Source organism: Theropithecus gelada, chromosome 8 (genome assembly GCF_003255815.1).
Source record: "Theropithecus gelada isolate Dixy chromosome 8, Tgel_1.0, whole genome shotgun sequence".
Taxonomy (NCBI): Eukaryota; Metazoa; Chordata; class Mammalia; order Primates; family Cercopithecidae; genus Theropithecus; species Theropithecus gelada.
The window spans coordinates 25,358,326-25,377,827 of record NC_037676.1 but is presented as its reverse complement, the minus strand read 5'-3'; the positions used below and the strand labels follow the sequence as shown (position 1 = coordinate 25,377,827).

Genomic DNA, 19,502 nt, shown 5'->3' with positions numbered 1-19,502 from the left:
TGAAAATGGAGCGGTGTCTGACTTCTAGAAACTTTGCACTTTGACATCACTTTAGAGGCTCTAAAGTCTACAGATAGAGAGGCTGTGGTATTCCAAAATGATTATGAGAGTAACGGTCTTATTGACCTCACTACAGAAAATGAAATAACTATTCCTTTCCCAGCAAACTGCAAATCGTAACATCCTCAGGAAAAGCGCATTCCCATCACAGCAAGTTCTTTTTAGAAACGCTGGGGCTCTCCGTCTGTCCGTGTCTCTGTGACTGTAATTCGTTTGAATGGGGCCTGCACAGTGAACAGGTCTTACGCTGTTGTGCGTCTTGGCAGAGATGGTTTTAACACTGTCGGGGTCCCAGATGACCAGGTCAGCATCGGATCCCACAGCAATGCGGCCTTTCCGGGGGTAAAGGTTGAAGACTTTGGCTGCATTGGTGCTGGTCACAGCCACAAACTGGTTCTCATCCATCTTCCCAGTGACCTGAGGGAGACAGCACAGGTGTGCACAGGAGGCACACGGCAGACACGAGTTAAAAAGTTACTTTTCAATAACAAACTACTGATACACACAACAGCTTAGATGGATGTCAAGAGCATTGTGCCAAGTGAAACACAAACCATCTCAAAGGTCACACACTGTATGACTCCATTTCCATAATGTTCTCCAAATAACAAAATTGGAGAGATGGAGAACAGATGAGGGACTAGATGAGTTCTTCCAGGGTTAGGGAGGGTGGAGGGGAGGAGCAGCAAGAGGCTGGTCTCTGAAATGCTGGACTAGACCTGCATCTTGAATGTGGTGGTGGTCACATGACTCCACAGGTGGCCACATAGCCTAGAGCTATACCCACACATTGTGACACTGTCAGTGTCTTGGTTTTGATATTGTACTACATTCACATAAGATGTAACCATGAGGGAAACTGGGTGAAGGGTACCCAGGACCTCTTTGTACTATCTTTGCAACTTCTTAATCTATAATTATTTCAAAACAAAAAAAATTTCATTTAATTTGCAGGGGTGGCAATACCTCTTAAGGAAGTATCATTTGGCCCAATTGGCTGTCCTTTTCAACAAAATACAGCCACAGATCTAGGCTTCCTTTTTTTCTCTCTTTTTTTTGAGACAGGATCTTGCTGTCATTGAGGCTGGAATGCAGTAGAGTGATCCCAGCTCACTGCAGCCTCAGCCTCTCAGGCTCAAGCAGTCCTCCTGTTTCAGCCTCTCGAGTAGCTGGGAAGACAGGCATGCACTACCGTACCAGGCTAATTTTTGTTTTTTTTAAGAGACAGGATCTCACTATGGTGCCCAGCTGGGCTCGAAGTCCTGGCCTCAAGCAACCCTCCCACCTCGCTCTCCCAAAGTGCTGGGATTTCAGGCATGGGGCACCACGCCTGGCCAGATGCCATCTTCTAGTCTAGCCAACCGAGAAGTCTCAGCCCCGCATCTGGTTTTAGGTGCCAATCACATTGCCTCAAGTGCTTCCCCTCCCAAACCCACTCTAAATCCAGTAAAAAACTGGGCAAAGGAAATGAACCGGCATTAAGAGGGAGAAAAAAGTACAAATGGCCAATAAGCATAGGAAAAAATTTTCACTCTAATCAGTAACTGAATACATTAAATGTAAAACAATGAGACACAAAATTCACCTATCAAATCAGCAAACAATGGATTTTTGCTGACAACACCCAGGTGGTAGACACTGGGGAGTGACATATATTGGTGGTGGCATATAAAGCAACTTTCTGGAAGGAACTTTGACAATATGTATCAAAACCGTTAAAAATATATACGTCCTTTGACCCAGCAATGCCACTTGTAGAAATTTCTCCTACAAACATAATCAAGAATGTGTCTATAAACATGTCATTCCAGTTAAGAAAAAAAAACCAGAAACAACATAAATGCTCAACCAAAGACATAAATGTGGCTGGACGTGGTGGCTCACACCTGTAATCCCAGTACTTTGGGAGGCCAAGGTGGGTGGATCACCTGAGGTCAGGAGTTTGAGACCAGCCTGGCCAACATGGCGAAACCCCATCTCTACTAAAAATAGCAAAATTAGCCAGGTGTGGTGGCAGGCGCCTGTAATCCCAGCTACTCAGGAGGCTGAAGCAAGAGAATTGCATGAACCCGGGAGGCAGACGTTGCAGTGAGCCAAGGTCGTGCCACTGCACTCCAGCCTGTGGGGAGAGAGTGAAACTCTGTCTCTCCCCACCAAAAAAAAGAATTATAAATGAGTCCTGGCTGGGCATGGTGGCTCATGCCTATAATCCCAGCACTTTGGGAGGTCAAGGCAGGTGGATTACCTGAGGTCAGAAGTTTGAGATCAGCCTGGCCAACATGGTGAAACCCCGTCTCTACTAAAAATACAAAAATCAGCTGGGTGTGGTGGCACACGCTTGTAAGGGGGCTGAGGCAGGAGAATCACTTGAACCCGGGAGGTGGAGGTTGCAGTGAGCTGAGATTGCACCACTGCAGAGTGAGACTCTATCTCAAAAAATAAATAAATGAGTCCCAGTTTAGCATTCACATGGAAGAGTCTGTTACTGTAAATCAACTTTTTCAAGTATATTGAAGCAGGTGGAGATATTTCCAAGATATATTAATTTTTTAAAAAAACAGACTACAAAATAGTATGTATGATGCCAATATTATTGTTATTATTATTTTTTTTTGAGACAGGGTCTCACTATGTTGCCCAGTTTGCAGTGCAGTGGTCCAATCGTGGCTCACTGCAGCCTCAACCTCCCAAGGCTCAGGTGATCCTCCTGCCTCCACCCACCGAGTAGCTGGGACTACAGGCACACGCCACCATGCCTGGCTAATTTTTGTATTTTTAGTAAAGACAGGGTTTTGCCATGTTGTCCAGACTGGTCTTGAACTCCTGGGCTTAACTGATCCACCCACCTCGGCATCCTAAAGTGCTGGGATTACAGGCATGAGCCTGGGAGTGGGCCCAGCTGTATGATGCCAATATTATCTACACACTCACACATATCGCATATACACATGTGCACTTGTGTAGTAGCAAAAAAATGGAAAGACATATGCCAAAATGTTGTCGTTTTATCTGAAACATGGCGACTTTTATTTATTTCCTTATTCCTCTTGGAATAAGGATATATTCTTCATATAATCTAAAAAATTCACTAAAAAACAGAAAACCTATTCTGTTAATATGTTTTAAAACATTAAAATGAAAAAGCCCAAAGATCCTCTAAGTCAGTGTATGTTCATAGCAGGCCTACCGGAAGCTGGCAGTAGAAGATATGCTAAGTCCAGAGGGCTCTAAAAGACACTTTTAAGGAAATTGAGCCCATTTCCAAGAGTAGAAGAGGATTAACTGAAAAAGTCACCTGGTTGCTAAGGAATTTTGTTCCTGATTGACCTAGAGTCACATCTAAAGCTGTGTAGGTTTTCAGTCTTTACTGCTCCATTGAGGATAATGATAAGAAATACATAGGTAGGCCAGGTGTGATGGCTCACATCTATAATCCCAGCACTTCGGGAGGCTGAGGCATTGCTTAAACCCGGGAACTCGAGACCAGCCTGGGCAACATAGTGAGACCCCCATCTACACACGCACACAAAGAATTAGCCAGGCACGGTGGTGTGTGCCTGTGGTCCTAGCTACTCAGGAGACTGAGGTGGGAGGATAACCTGAGCCCAGGAGTTGGTGGCTGCAGTGAGCTATGATTGGACCACTGTACTCCAGCCTGCGTGACAGAGCAAGACCTTATCTGAAAAAAGTTTAAAAATTGTTTTAAAAAGAAATACATATGTAATATTTAGGAAGAAATGACCTGTTAGAAGAGGTCTTAGATTTCCAACCCTCAGAAATATTGTCATATAAGTACTGGCTTCTAGGATGTCCTCCACTGTCTGTTATTTCAAGGCCTCCATGAGCCCCGTGGCCCCCAGATGAGGAGGACAAGGAAGGCTGAGAGCCACCGAGGAGTGAGGCCATCGCTCCTTACCACAGCCTTGTCCCAGATGACGGACATCCGCTCCTCAGTGCCATTGGTGCCCTCCGGAATCAGGGTGAAGTTGTCCTTTCCTACAGCCTTCTGGGCAGTGTTAAACGTGCAATGGGCACTGCCCGTGACCTGGAGGTCTCCACTGCAAAGAAAACACATAACGTGGTGCCACAGCTTCGTCAGGATGCTGCGCACCTACACCTATTTGGTGGTATGTCCCATGAATGGCATCACACCAACCACAGTGGAATCCTTCTGATGCCTCCTCCACCTTCTTGGCTTGACTTTCAAGATGGCCCAGGTTTTTAATCCAGAATCCCCTCCCAAAATGGTGCTAGAATGACAATTCCCTGTACTCACGTAGCCAATCTAGTTTGGTGAACAAGGGTCTCCCAGTTTTATGGCTGCTCTCGGCCACCATGTTGTTTTCACCTAACGGGTTGGTCTGGTCTCAAGAAAGACAGAATGTGAAGTGTGAACAAGTCGCCAGGACTCACCAGGACAGCAAGGAGTTGAGAAAGTCTGGAGTGGTTGGATCAGGGCTCAAAGGTGGGGAGGTGACAAAGGCGGCAGCCTTGGCCCAGTTCTTGCTCCAGTAATGGGAGCCATCCGTTCCCAAGCTGGCGGTGATGGGCTCGCCATACACCACAGTTCCTGACAAACAGAACACACAAGGTTCAGTCCAACACAATGTAGGGGGAAGGGAACCACCCCTGTGAGGAGCTACTGCCTGCCCAGCAGCACCCAGTGCTCTCACTATCCCTTTATGGGAAATACCAGGCTCATCTCACAGATGAGGAAACTGAGACTTGGGGAAATCCAGTACCTCCATCAGCCTGTCACCCACAAATATGAGCTCCCTAAGATTCCACATTTGGCCCCTGCTCTTCAAACAACACACCCTCCCTACAGGATCCCAGACATCCTGAAGGCTTCTGTCTCCTACACTGCTGATTTTCAATTCTATTAATCTCCTGCTCAGATGGTGTCCAAACATCCAGTCACAGGTGCCATCTGGACTGTTCTTTATGCATGGCCTATGGCACCTCAAATTTAACCTTCCTGTTCATTCACACAATCTTTTCACAATTCCTAGCCCCTCACAGTGTCTATCTCTGACTAAAGGTCTGTGGGAGGAAATCACCCATGACATCACCAGGCTGAAGTATTTCAGGGCAAATACATAAACCCCCAGATGTGCTCAAGAGACAGCCTGGATCCCTGAGTCACTGCCTGGAAGAAGCCGTCTGTTACAGCCACCAGCTTCACAGTCGACTCTGTGAGAAACAAACTGGACATTATGCCACTGGGATTTCAGAGTTTCTGGAAGCCTAGTCTAACTCTATTAATGCAATGTCCAAGACAAATGTCAACTCCCTGATGCTCAGATCATGTCCTCTTCTCTGTCCATTCAGATGTAAACCAGAAAGTTGAGACTCATGTATATTTACTGAACGCCAATACCTTAGTGCCTTCAATACAATCGTTCCTTAAATCAGGCCCTCATCATCTCTCCCAGCTCATTCCAACAGAGCCTCCCCATTGGACCTTAGATTTATGTTTGCTCTCCCAACCCCGCTCCCTACCTCTCCATTCATTCTGCATGACACTTCCAGAGTCATCTACTAAAATATAATCTTTCCATGCCATTCTTTTGCATAAAATATTCCAAAGGAGCTCTTCTGCATTCAAGGACTTAAAAGAAAATCCTCCTCACCGAAGCCTCAGATGCTCTTCATTACTGGAAGCTGATCTCCTCCTTTAACATTGTCCAAAACACAACTCGGGTATCACACCCTCCATCTGAGAATCCCATCCTCCCCTCCAGTCATTACCCAGTTCTAAATTTTTGACTTTCCACCTGATGGAGACATCTTGAAGATCATTTACCTGCCTGCCCATAGTCGGCACTCCATAAACGTGTGTTAAATTGATTAAATGGTCTAATATGTTATGAATTAAAGGCATCTAAGCTGGAATTTGATCCCAGGTCAGCTGAATTAGTCTCTCACTGGCTCCCCCCAGCATAGGGCTAACTCCCACCCCACAATAATGCAGCAAAGCTTCTCTACTTCCCCAAACACAGGCCCTCAAGGGCAAACACACCGCAGTCAGGAATGTGTTTTCCTTCCTCTCCACAGCCTTTCTGAAGGCCTTATCACTTGATGATACACCACAACACCCTCTCTGTCGGCCACTCTGAGAGCTGGCTCTGCACAGCTGCCCCCTCCTGCCTCAGGAATTTCACAAAGGACTCGCTGTTCAGCCGGGGAGTGCTGGAGGCCACAGCAGGCAGCTCACTCCAGGTCACCAGCAACCACGCCCCCACCCCCAGCAGGAGGGAGGACTCCAAACCCAGGGAAACCTCCAGAAGGAAGCCCTGAGGAAGAAAAGGGCCAGTGCTAGGTGCTCGGAAGGCCTAGGAGGGTCCCCTTGGCTCCTGGCCTGCTCAAAGCCTCCCATGTAGAAGCTGGTGCAAAGAGCTATCAGGGTGGCTGCACGAACCACTCCGGTTCATCCCAAAGTGGAAAAACAACACATAATAAGAAGGCCTTGGCCACTGCCAAAGACCTTTATAAAATGCAAATGGCTGGGCAGGACCCAGCAGCAGTCATCAGTTCTCAAAGGATCTCTCTGGCTCCCTGCTTTTGGTTCAAGCATCAAACAGATCTGGTTAAGCAAAACTCTCCTGACCCAGCCAGGCCTGGAGGTCCCACTGGCCACAGTCCATCTAAGCACAAAGGTGAGAGCTGTGTAAGTCACAAGAAAACAAGGGATGCGCGGCCCTAAAGGCTTCCTGCTTTTGTCCACATGAAGAAGTTCATGAGAGCAGAGGCACTTGGTGATAAAGAATGGCTGGATGGTCTCTGAAAATCCCTGGACACACATAAACATTTTCCTGAGTTTCCTGTAACTTGCCGATGCTCATCCTCTCCCTGTGCCTGCTCCTCAGCCCTGCCTCTGGAAACTTGAGTACAAGGAGGGGCTGGTTCTTGGAAAGTGGCCTGAATACCATGGGGGTGAATGCTGCTGACCACAGGCTTATCTCTCCCTGCGAAACACGACTCAGCTTGGGGTGGGGAGCTGCTCTATGAGGAGCTGGATTCCCCTTCTCTCTGTGCACAGGAATATGTACCTCACTTCAAGAGAATGAACTTGGCCTTCAGCCTCGAGAAAACCCAAAACAGGGTCTGAGCTTTCAATGCCACTGCTGAGCGGAACCTGCCTCCTTAGACAAAGGCCAAGTGGACTTCTGGGCTAGAGCCAAGCAAAGACAGGGACATTCAGGGGCAGGGTTATGGATGCTAGGGGAGGGACAGAGCCATCCTGTGGCTCATTTCTACTTTGCTCTGTTCAAATTCCCTCAGGGATTCAGAGGTCCTTGCTGTCTTTTGGGCTTTCTTTCTTTCTTAGCCCAGAATCGGGACAAGAGTTTAGCCATCGTGTACAAGGCCTCTACCTCCACAAGAGTATGATCTATACACGGAGTCTCTGCCTCCCATCCCCGGTGGTCTGGAACCCCCAACCCAGGGCCCCTCTCCTGGGTCTATAAACATTCATAGCAGCGAGCTGTGGATGCACTTCCGGAGCTCAGCTAGGCCATAGACACCCTTGAACTGCACGCCAGAAATAATTACCACTAATAATAATAAACCACGGAACAGGCTTAATTGGCCCTTCTGCACTTCTCTAAACACACTGCTGATGCTTTCTTGGCACCCGTTAGACCTTCGTGATTTTCTTCTTCAGGGAAAGTCTAAACTGAAGGATGTGACCAAGCCAGCCTCTGGCAGGCTCTCTAGTAAGGCCAAGAACTGCAGGGTATGGGAGCTAGTGCTCATTTGCAACCAGTCTGGGGCCCGTGTGCATTCATGAAGAATAAACGCAAGGCTGGGGTTTAGAACTGCTTGACAGCTCCCAGCTCTGGCGGTCACTTCCCATGGACAAGAAGCAGGAGAACAAATCCAAAGTGGGAACTGTGGAAAACCAGTATCTGTAGCTCAATATGCAGCCACTAAAGCAGAGTGAAAACCAACTGGGATGGACAGACAGACAGGCAGACAGTTACACACGCTCTCATCATTCTCCTTCGCCTTTGCAAGAATTCATGCCAGACCCTAACAAACAGCCTGGGGCCTGTGCTGTCAGGTTTTCGTAGCAAGAGTGGTTCTAGAGGAACATCATCTTAAAAATGAGTTTTCTGAATGGGTTCTGAGGTTTCTGAAATTCGTTCTCAAATCTGATTGGATTTAAAGGCACTAATGAGTCTACTTCCAGTAGTAAAAACAGGAGAGTACAGGGTATGATGGGACAATAGAAATACAGAAAATATTATTAAATACTCACAAAGGCTTCTAAGAGGCAAGGTTTTAGGTGACTGTGTAGCCGATACCTTAAACATTTTTGTCAAATTAACAAGTATAACGAGAGTGGTCGCTTGCTCCTAATTGCACTAAACAAAGTGGGCGGTAAAAAAAGAATGAATTCAGGGATTCGAATTCCCAGCTCAAGCACCACATGAACGAATCAAAAGTTTCTGTGTCTGCCCTTATGTCTCACACATGCAGAGCTGAGATGGCTGAAAATCAGAAGTAGGATCTCATCCTGCCAGTGGCTGAATTACAATGCAAACTGAATTCCCAACCTTGAAGAGCATCTGTTGTTAAAGTGAGGGCACAGACTGGGAAGGAATTCTGCCTTTGGACCCCAATGCCAACATCAGCTCTTCCCTGGGTCTCCAGTCTGTGGCCTGATCTACAGATTTCAGACTTGCCCTCCCCACAGTCGTGTGAGTTGATTCCTTAAATATAATTCTTTAAAATAAATCTTCCCCCTTTCTCTACTGTCCTCTCTCCTCTCTCAGCCCCCTTTTCTGTTCGAGATTGCAACATCAAGCATAAGCTTAACTAAGGACTCATCCCCAAGTGGAGGTGGTCCTCACAGGCCCCATGACCATGTGCTTCTCATAATGCCTGAGTCACTCCTATTGACCCGCAGGACATAAGAGGTCTTATCTCAAATTGAGGTTCCCAGGGTTTAATGTCCTGAATGTTTCTGCACCCGGGTTACGGGGGTGGGGTGAGGAGGAGGATGGAAAAGAATATCCACCAGATGAGGTCATCAGGCACTGCCCACAGACCACCACTCACACATGGAAGGCATCAGCAGTCATGCTGGATTTCACACATGGACAAAATGTGGTCACAGGGAGAGGGAGCCCATTCTAGAGGAGAAATCCCCACAGGGGGCCCTCCATGGAAAGAGAGGTGGCCAGGGGCCTGGAATCATGGTTTCTAATTCCCACAGGCTGCATGATCTAGGGCAAGATTTTCAATTTCTGCATTTCTACTTCTCTTCCATGAAATGAGCCTATTAAGTTGGTCTAAGTTCTTTTCAAGAGTGAAAATGCCCCCAGGTCGTCTGGTCCTGGCTCTGTGTTCACTGCCTCAGCTGCCAAATTGGGTTGATGACACGCCATCCTGGGGAGCGGCTCAGAGCGGCTGATGGAAGCAGCGTGTCTCTCAGGGAAGGCAGGACACAGTGGTGCTGGCTCAAGCAGGCACGTGAAAACAGTTCTCAGTCGTTTCATCTCATATCCTCACTTCCCTGAACTTCTCTTATCTTAGATTCTGGACCAGCAGGTCTCTGGCTGGGGAGGTTCATGTGGATCACTAACAGAAGGAGACATTAGTACTCCTCCCAGGGCAGGATTATCATTTTTCAAAGCTCACGTGTGTAGAAAAATTTCAAGTCTGCTTATGCAGCCTGACCCCTCTGAGACTCCCTTCTGGGCTCAACCCCTCCTGACTTGTACCCCTTTTGTAGCCCTGACCACCTCCCAACGTGACTTTCCGCTCAACGTCCTACCCCTGCAAGTGGAAGAGCTAACTGTGGTTGGGACAATTTCTTGTTCCTGGAACACAGGGCCTGAAGTATCACATCATGAAAGTTCATTGAATGAATTCAGAATTTCTCCATCCACAGAGGAAGAAATGGAGCATCAGAAAGGGGGCTGTGGCAGTGCTCACACTCGCCTCAGAGGGCCAGAAAAACCCACCTGAAGTGGACTAACAATTCTGAGCAGAAAACCCTTGCCCAGGGTTAGCAGCCATCTGTGCTCTGCTTTCCTCGCAAGCTCAAGGTTAGACCAGACCCTTCATGCTGTAGTCACAATAACTGGTCACGCTTCTCGTCTCCATTTTCACCTGCAATATCTCATGTACACATCATCATCACCCTGTGAGATGAGTCATGGTTACTATCCTCCCCGTGCGGATGGCGAGAAGACACGTGGAAATGAGAAGGAAGCACCCAGCATCACGTGGCTGGTGTACAGTGAAGTTGGGGTTTGATCCAAGAATGAATACTGAGCCTGGAGAGCAAACAATTAATACTCCCTTACAGAGCTTTCCTTCTTGGTCATTTGGGAATCCTTGTGTGTCCATTACCTATATCTCTGCTGGATGTCAGGCCACCATTTCAATCAGGATTCTTAAGGAACTAAGCCCCAACAGACACAGGTCACAAGCATCACCATATTAAAATAATCTCAAAGCATGAAGGGAAGTCAGTCAAACATTAACACGGATATTTGTGGCCTGAAGTTAGATGCCTGACAGTCAAGCCCCAATTCCACTATTCATGAGCTCTGAGCTTCAGTTTACTCAGCTGCAAAATAAAACAAAATATAAAAATTCCTGCCAGGGCTGCCTCCCAAAGTTGCTAGGAAGTTCCAGCAAGATGGGAAAAAGCCTAAGAGCCTAGGAAGTTAGCTAGGACTTCTCATTCCTGCTCATTAGCACCTGAATGCACTGGAAATTCCTTTCTGGCAGCTCAGGTTTGTCTAAAGCTCAGGCTTTCAGGGATTAATGAGTAAGAGTTTGAATGCAAACACCATCCTGGGAACCACTGGACTCTCACTCAGAAGGCTCTGGAAGGGAACAAACTAAAGTCCCCTCCCACTGCTTACCCCATAAGACACACAGGGTGTCAAGGTTATAAAGACAACAGGGGTGCCCTGTTGCAGTGGCTCATGCCTGTAATCCCAGTATTTTGGGAGGCCGAGATGGGTGGATCACCTGAGGTCAGGAGCTCCAGACCAGCCTGGCCAACATGGTGAAACCCCGTCTCTACTAAAAATATAAAAATTAGACAGGCGTGGTAGTGGGGGCCTGTAATCCCAGCTACTAAGGAGGCTGAGGCGGAAGAATCGCTTGATTCCAGGAGGCGGAGATTGCAGTGAGCTGAGATGGCACCACTGCACTCCAGCCTGGGTGAAAGAGACTCCATCTCAAAAGCAAAATTAAAAATTAAAATAACACAGGGGGTTACCGGGCACTGAGTTGGGGTGCTAGGTCCAAACGGGGCACTGCAACAACACACTGCAGCTCTGCAACTCCACGTGAGAAGAACCGTGAAGGACAGAGAGGAGGAGGCCTGCGGCAGGGACGGCCGACGACTCCACCTGCGCGACTGAAGTCTGGAACAGGCAGGACTCCTCTCTCTTCTCATCTGGACAGGTACGTGTTTGAATATGGAGTCAACTTTAGACAAGGCCTCTATCCAAAATCATGTTGAAATGTTAGCCTAACTCAAGTATCATCATCATCTAGGTAGAGCGCAGTGGTAAAATACAGAAAATAAGCCGTCTCATTCTCTCCCCCTTTCAGACACTATGCCACCCACCCCCACACGACGTGGGGGCAGCGGTGCTGTGACTGGCCTTCTGCACAGAGGCTGATCCCCACAAATGCACTGCCTTCTTGCAAACGCGTGTCAGGGTGACCCAGGGCCACCGATTCCATCGTCATCCACAATATCTCCTAGAAAACAACTCAAAGCTCATTCTCAGTAAAGTTACATTATTTTACGTGAATGCTTTCTTATTTCTAAAAGGCAATTCCTTCAAGGTGCCAGGAGAAGACACAAAAGCGGCAACCATTTGATGCACAGCCTAAGGACAGAGGCCCCAGGAGCACTCCAAAGAACGAGGGCCAGGAGTCGCTGGGTCCGTCTGGAAGTCATCATCTCTGGGACAAGATGACTCAGTCATCATTGAGTAATTTGTTCCAGGGCTTGCAGCAAGTCACCCGCCAGTGAAAAAACTCCCACAGCCCACCTTGATCCATGTGGATCACATAATACAGAGAAGTAGAAACCAAGCCATAGAGGTCAAATGGCTACCTTTCTAACACGGAAAGAAAGACACACAGAGAGAATGACAGAGGGACTGAGAAAGAGTCAAATGAAAGATAAAATGAAACAGAAATCAGGAAAGGAGGGAAGAGAAGTGAAGACACAGAGATGGAGAGATCCCAACAGGCAAAGGAGAAGAGGGGACATAAAAGGGAGAAAGGAAGGAAGGAAGAAGGGGACCCTTTTATAATGTTTATTTCAGATACACCATCAAAATGAATGACATGCCCTCAGGCTTTCTGTACGAGGAGAGAACTCCTAAGCATAAAAGACGCAGTGTGATTATCGAAATTCACACAGTCAGCAGCGGGTGACAACAGGGCTGAGATGCATTCATAATGCATGAGGTGCCTCAGGGGGCGTCCTCTAGAGGAAGCACTGGAAGCTGCACTTAATCAGTTCGTTTCCAGGACCCTTCTCAATAGACACCCTAGTAATACCAGAGACCCAGCCTCAGTTCAGAATGCATCAAGAGAGTTTATCACGCACCAAAACATCTGGATGTGATAGTGTCTGGGGCAAAATGCATCCCCACACCCCACAAAGCTGCCTTACATACCCCGGCAGAAACCACTCCCAGCCTTGGAGGGGAGATGCATGATGCGACCAAGGATTGTGGGGTGGATGGAAACTGACGTCATCTGTGTATATGCCTAGTTTATTTCAACCACATCAAAGTAAGTCCAGCTCTTCCACGGGGGCTGGGGGACATGTGCCTGCCCACCCTGCCTTGGCGTGCACACGGCTTTAAATAGATACTAACAAGGCCGCAGCAGTGGAGCAGAGGAGGAAACTGGAGCTCCTGCCTTGCCTGGCTGTAATTAGGTTAATGCCGGAACATGGTGCAAGTGGCCCACTTGGCATGAGGGTCTGGAAAAGGAGCCCTCCCCAGTGAAGAGCCCCCCTCCCCTCCAAACCTGCCTGCCTGCCATCAGCCAGTACGGCCACAGCACTCACCCTTCTTCCGTGCCTGGGCGATGACCTCGGCAGAGCTTTTGCTCATCACCTTGGTGATATACAGGGGGCAGTTGGTCTGGTTGGCGATGGTGATGGCACGATTCACGGCTTCGGCCTCGACCTGCAAAACAGCAGCAGAGCATGAGAACGTGGCTCAGCCTACCTCACGAGCCCCTACCTTTATCCTCCACCCCAGAGAGAGGCTAGGATGAAGGCAAGGCTGCTGAGTCTCCAAGGTCCTACCCCAGGGGACAATTCGGAGAAGTGTGACTTGCCTTGTGTCTCTAACATTGGTTTGGTTGAACTAATTCCCTCCTGTGGCTGGGCACAGTGGCTCATGCCTGTCATCCCAGCACTTTGGGAGGCCGAGGCAGGTGGATTACCTGAGGTCAGGAGTTCAAGACTAGCCTGGCCAACATGGCGAAACCCAGTATCAACTAAAAATCCAAAAAAAAAAAAAAAAAAAAAAGCTGGGCATGGCAGCAGGTGCCTGTAATCCCAGCTACTTGTGAGTATAAGGCAGGAGGAATCACTTGAACCCAGTAGGCAGAGGTGGCAGTAAGCCAAGATTGTACCACTGTACTCCAACCTGGGCAACAAAGTGAAACTCCATCTCAAAAAAAAAAAAAAAAAGAAAGAAAAAGAAAAGAAAACTCGCTTCTGACCCTTCTCCAGGTGCAAGCAGCAAGCTTGTGACATCAGCACTGGCCCAGAGTCTGTAAGAAATGCAGATTCTCTGGCTCTGCCCTGGACCAGAGACTCACAGGCTAGAAACTCTGAGGGTGAGACCCAGCAATGTGGGTTATTTTCACACTTACTAACGTTTGAGAACCGCCACACACAGACACTGATTGCTCTTAATTCCATATATTCATTCTGCTCCCAGGATCTTGAGTCAAGATATTCAGTGATGTGGAGTTCGTGCTGGGCTCCCATTAAATGCTCATGAACGAGTTCAGCATCACCCACAAAACAATGCAGCCTCACAAGGCTCCGGGAACGGAGCAGGCCCCGTTTGTCTACACCAATGGACCCCTGTGTGTGAAGCACAAACGTGGCCAGCCACAGCCTGGTACGATCTTCAGTACAATATTGGAGAACTGCTTGAGTAAATAATCTGGCGCTTTAAATTGGATGTTCCAGTCGGCGTGATGGCTCACACCTGTAATCCCAGCACTTTGGGAGGTCAAGACAGGTGGATTACCTGAGGTCAGGAGTTCAAGACCAGCCTGACCAACATGGTGAAACTCCGTCTCTACTAAAAATTTAAAAAAATTAGCCAGGTGTGGTGGCATGTGCCTGTATTTCCAGCTACTCAGGAGGCTGAGGCAGGAGAATCGCTTGAACCCAGGAGATGGAGGTTGCAGTCAGCCGAGATGGCGCCACTGCACTCCAGCCTGGGCGACAGTGAGAGACTTTGTCTCATAAAGTAATAAATAAATCAATCAATCGGATGTTCAGATGAATGATATTTCAAATCCCACATGATGACTGTGGAATACCTGATCAGGCAAGACTCCCTGCATCAAGTTCTATCCTACAGAGGAATCACCAATCGGCAAGGGAAGGAGCTGGTAAAATTGTGGAAGGCAGATCTCAGAACATCACTGGCTCCCTCTCCAAATCCCAGCAAAAGGGCTCTGGCTTGAACTCTTGGAGGGGAGGGGCTGGGGCTTACTCACGGCTTAGTATCTTCCATGCCCCGCCCCCAATAGCTCCCAGTGTCCTGCCTGGTATAAAGCAGGTGCTCAAAAATGTTTGCTAAGCAAATAAATGACTTCGTTTTATGCTCATGGTATTTCAATCTAGGCTGCTCCACAGAACGCTGTCATTTTTCACAAGAAATAACTGAGCCCCTGTAACCGAATTGGCTACCTTGTCTCCACTGGAGCTTGGCCAAAAGATTAAGCTCTGTCATTGCATTAAGTGGTAATCTAATTTAGCAGAGCTGAGACAACTTCATTCACATTTGGCCTTTCAGGCATCAACTATGTGAAAAGGGATGTCTAGAAATCCAGAGTCCAAGCAAAGGCTCTTGAAAAAGCTCATTAAACACCCAAATGTTTTTCATTCCTGAGACAGCTGAAGGACAAGCCCTCTCTCTCCACTTACAAGAGAGATGCCTGTGGCACAGCAGCACCAGGCGGGGGCAGGGACATCCTGCATGGGTGTGAAGTGTGAGATGGACTCCACTAAAACCCTCAGCACCTCCCAGAGATACAGGTGACTACTCCGTTTATTGTCCCAATATGGGGTTTCGCCATGTTGCCCCGGTTGGTCTTGAACTCCTGGGCTCAAGGGATCCTCCCACCTCGGCCTCCCAGAGTGCTGGGTGACAGATACGAGCCACTATGCCTATCTTCTGATTTTAATGATGAGGCAACTCAGAGAGGGGAATGACCTATCCAGGGACACACAGCAGCGTCAGAACATCTGTCATTCTGCAAGGCATGCTGGAAAGTGCCCATCCCTGTGAAGGGTTCTTCATTATCCTCATCTTCAAGTCCCCACTCTCTTCCCAGACATCAGTCCTACAGCTCAGAGCTGCTGTCAAATTCTATCTCTACACTCACTTTCTGTCTACTTCTTTCTCCCTGCCTTGTCCACAGTCCCTTCAGAAAGGATCCCTGTTTTATTTGTTTTGCATCCCCACAATGCCAGGCACTGCCCGGCTCAGCATGCAGGCTCAGTCGCCACTCCTCTCAGCCACAGACGGCTCAGTTCCAGATGTCTGCACTCTCTAGTGTCCTTTCCAATCCTCTGGGTTGAAAACAAGGGAAAATCCTACGGGGTGGTCTCACACGGTGGGTTGGGAAGAAAAGTCTACTGGGCTAGGAACATGTTTGGAAAGTTCAAATCCAAGTGAGCCATCATGCTAGTGATGGATAGGTCACCAAACAGCAGGGAAGTTACACTGGGGTGTGTTTCATTCCATCAGTGGCACCTCTCCAAGTAGACTGCGAAGCTCAAATTCACGCAAAATCATTCCATACTGTATTCTTTTTATCACCCACACAGGGTTTAACACACAACAGATCCCTCTTGACAAACTCACCATGAGAGGAGACGTCAGCTGGCAAGTGCCTATGGGCTTGAGTTCTAATCCTGCTCTGCCACCATTCACCATTTAAAACCCTCTGTGTCCCTCTCCTCGCCTCACTGGGCTGTCACATGGGTAAAACGACTCAGGGCCTGGCATACAAAAGGGGCCTCTAAATCAGCTGAAAAACTGCCTCCCATACTGGTGAATCCCCGGGTCTGCCAGCCCTCAAGGAGACTCCGTAATCAATTGCGGGGGATTCTGAAGTTCTCAGTGCAAAGGCTGCCGGGCCTAATCGGGTAAAAATGGTTTCAATTTCTCTGGTCGAAATAGCAATGATATGGTTTGGCTCTGTGTCCCCACCCAAATCTCATCTCAAATTGTAATCCACACACGTTGAGGGAGGGACCTGATGGGAGGCGACTGGATCATGGGGAAGGTTCCCCCACACTGTTCTCATTGATAATGAGTGAGTTCTCATGAGATCTGATGGTTTAAAAGTGGCAGTTTGCCCTCTGCTCGCTCTCTCTCTCGCCACCACGTAAGACGGACCTGCACCTTTCACCATGGTTGTAAGTTTCCTGAGGCCTCCCCAGCCATGCAGAACTGTCAGTCAATTCAATCTCTTTTCTTTATAAATTACCCAATCTCATGTATTTCTTTACAGCAGTATGAAAATGGATGAATACAAGCAACCAGAATAACAGTTCTCTGAGAGCTTTTTCCTCTTCAGTAAAGCCAGGGCCCTGTGTTCTTCTCTGCAGAAAGCAGGAGAAAGAAGGAATGCAAGCCCCTCGGAAGGCTCTAAACTTAGACAAGAGTGAGGGTCCCAGCAGGAGTATCATGTAGCATTCGCAGAAGTGGCATTTGCTTTTCTCAGAAGACATCTTCTCACCTCCTTGTACAGCTGGTACATGGCAGGCGGAGGGACTGGCTCCCAGTCACTAAATGGGAAGAAACCAGGAGGAAACTTTCTAAAAAAGCCCAGGCCCAGGTGTGGCTTTAAGCTGAGTGTGTGTACACTGCGGGAGAGGATGAGGTAGCAGGCAGGACACTGCACTTTCTAGCTCTCTGCTTTGACAACTGGGCAGTCACTTAACTTCATGCTTCCGGAGTGTCCTCATATAAAGACAGATAACCAAGGAGCCCACCACAGCACAGCTCTGGTACCACCACACGTGGGGAGTAGAATGTAGTAAATGGTGCTCGCTGGAGACAGCCGTGCAGCCTGCATGACTGGCATCCCCCGGAGTTGTGCAAAGGAGATGCTGTTGTACCTCCTGCACAGGAAGGTACAAAACTGAAATGTGGGCCATGAACACAGTGTCCAGCACACGTGAGCACTAAATGAAGGCAGCTTTGAACAGGGCTCACATGAGAACTGTGTCAGCCCTCCGCCTCTCCTGGACTCTGTGCATGTCCCAGGCCCAATCCCAAGACTGTTTCAGGGCTGAAGAAAGGACCAATTCCAGGGAGGTCAGGGCCGAGAGCGACCATGGTTTATGCTGCCATGGTTTAAACCACCCGACCGGTGGATCCTGGGGAATGGCGAAGACAGTCACAGAAGCCGGCCCAGAGGGAGAAGTGAAGCCACAGAAAGGAACCCTTGAGGTGTCTGCAAAAGTGGGATGGTGCCTGCACAGGTGTGTGCAAGCATACATGTGCATGTGTATGTGAAAATGTGTGTGTACGCCTGTGCGTGTCTGTGCTTGCACATGTGTATATGTGTATGTGAAAATATGTGGGTACAACACATATGTGCATGTCTGTGCCTGTGCACATGTGCGTATGCTAAAATGTATCTATGTGTGTACACGCGTATGTCTGTGCCTATGGACATGTGTGTATGTATATGTGTGTGAATGTGAGTGTGTGCACGTGTATGTGTGCCTGTGCACGTGTGCATAAAATCAATCTCAGGCATGTTTATCGTCGGCTGATGTTAGCTTGCTCTCGCCTGCAAGCTGTCCCCTGGAATCACTGTCCACCAGCCACGGTCTCAGCATGGGGCTTCCCTCAGCTGACACAGTTGCCTGCCTGTCTCCCTCATCCTCGGGCCAGTGCCAGGCCACCCTTTCAGCTTTTAGCACGCATGAGAAGGTTGACAGCTACAAAAGGGCCTGCATCCCTGGCCTGGAGCAGGGATGTGCAATCCTGAAAATGTCATGGCTTCCGTCCTATCATCCGGGGAGAGGAAAACGTCCTCAGGGCCTCAAATGGTACTAAAGGTGTCTTGGAGCGTGCAGTTATGTGTATCTGCCTCTGTGTGTGTGTCTATGTGTCTGTGTATGTCTATGTGTCTGTGTCTGTGTGTGTCTATGTGTATGTCTATGTGTATGTGTATGTATATGTGTAGGTGTCTGTGTGTGTCTAGGTGTCTGTGTGTCTATGTGTCTGTGTGTGTGTCTATGTGTATGCATGTGTGTCTATGTCTCTTGTGTGTCTACCTGTCTGCGTGTGCCTATGTCTGTGTGTCTACGTGCATATATGCATGCGGCAAAAAGGACAGAACAAAGCGGGGACCCTCACTGTGTGCAAAGCATTCCGAGTGGCTCCCGCTCTCCTCTTTCTGCCTATCTTGATTCCTTTCTCCCCTTCTAGCCTCATCCCTTCCCCTCAAGTCTGAAAGGATCCCAACCCCCCCCGTGCTCGTGCACCCAAGGCAGTGCACAGATGGTGCCTTCGCTCCCAAGCCCTCCTGAATCCACTTCCTCATCACGGGGACTGGCTCTCCTCCCAACCTGGTACCAACAAGACCACGTCCCGAACTCAGGGTGGTGGCGTGGTGCTGCCACTCAGCGACTCAGTGGCCACAGCCCTGCAGGGAGCTCTTGCCAAGCTCCTCCCTCCCGGGCTTCTGGAGCCTCCTCACTGTCAGCTTCCACTCAGGCCCTTGGTGATCTGACCCCCCTGCTCTGCGCCAGTCCCTTTTCTGCCACTTCCTCCCATAAAGGGGAAAGCCTGGTGGTTCCCTGGAGATTCCCCCATTGCATGACTTCACTCAAAGCTGCGGGCTGCTCCCTAGTCAGGGTCCCTAGAGCCCGACATCCAGTCTGTCATTCAGGAGCCAACTTCTGAAAAGCATTTCACAGCCACCAATTCTAACTGATGAACACAGGTTCTCCGTCACCTAAGACATGCTCACCCTCCCTTGGAACTCACACACCTCACCAAGACAGTGAGTTTCCACCTTTGAGCCAGCACAGGCCCCTGCTGTGAACCTTCCCTCCACAAGTTTAAAAGATTCTGTCTACCAAACTCTGCGTATCATGTGATAGCCTGTGCAGGGTTACCTTTGGAAAAATTTACAATTCCCCATGTGCCTTCTAGGCA

The 19,502-nt window shown here is 48.7% G+C and overlaps 1 protein-coding gene across 3 annotated transcripts in view; it reads right to left on the bottom strand.

The window, feature by feature from the left end:
- The window catches only part of DPYSL2 (dihydropyrimidinase like 2), a 146,052-nt gene that overhangs the window by 10,053 nt on the left and 116,497 nt on the right, over positions 1 to 19,502 (bottom strand). For all 3 annotated transcript variants that reach the window (XM_025395205.1, XM_025395206.1, XM_025395207.1), the window contains exons 8-11: positions 13,130 to 13,250; positions 4,474 to 4,630; positions 3,977 to 4,118; positions 307 to 477 (exon numbers count right to left, since the gene is read on the bottom strand). In XM_025395205.1, the coding sequence (XP_025250990.1) occupies positions 307 to 477; positions 3,977 to 4,118; positions 4,474 to 4,630; positions 13,130 to 13,250 (591 nt within the window). The remainder of the gene's footprint in view (positions 1 to 306; positions 478 to 3,976; positions 4,119 to 4,473; positions 4,631 to 13,129; positions 13,251 to 19,502) is intronic.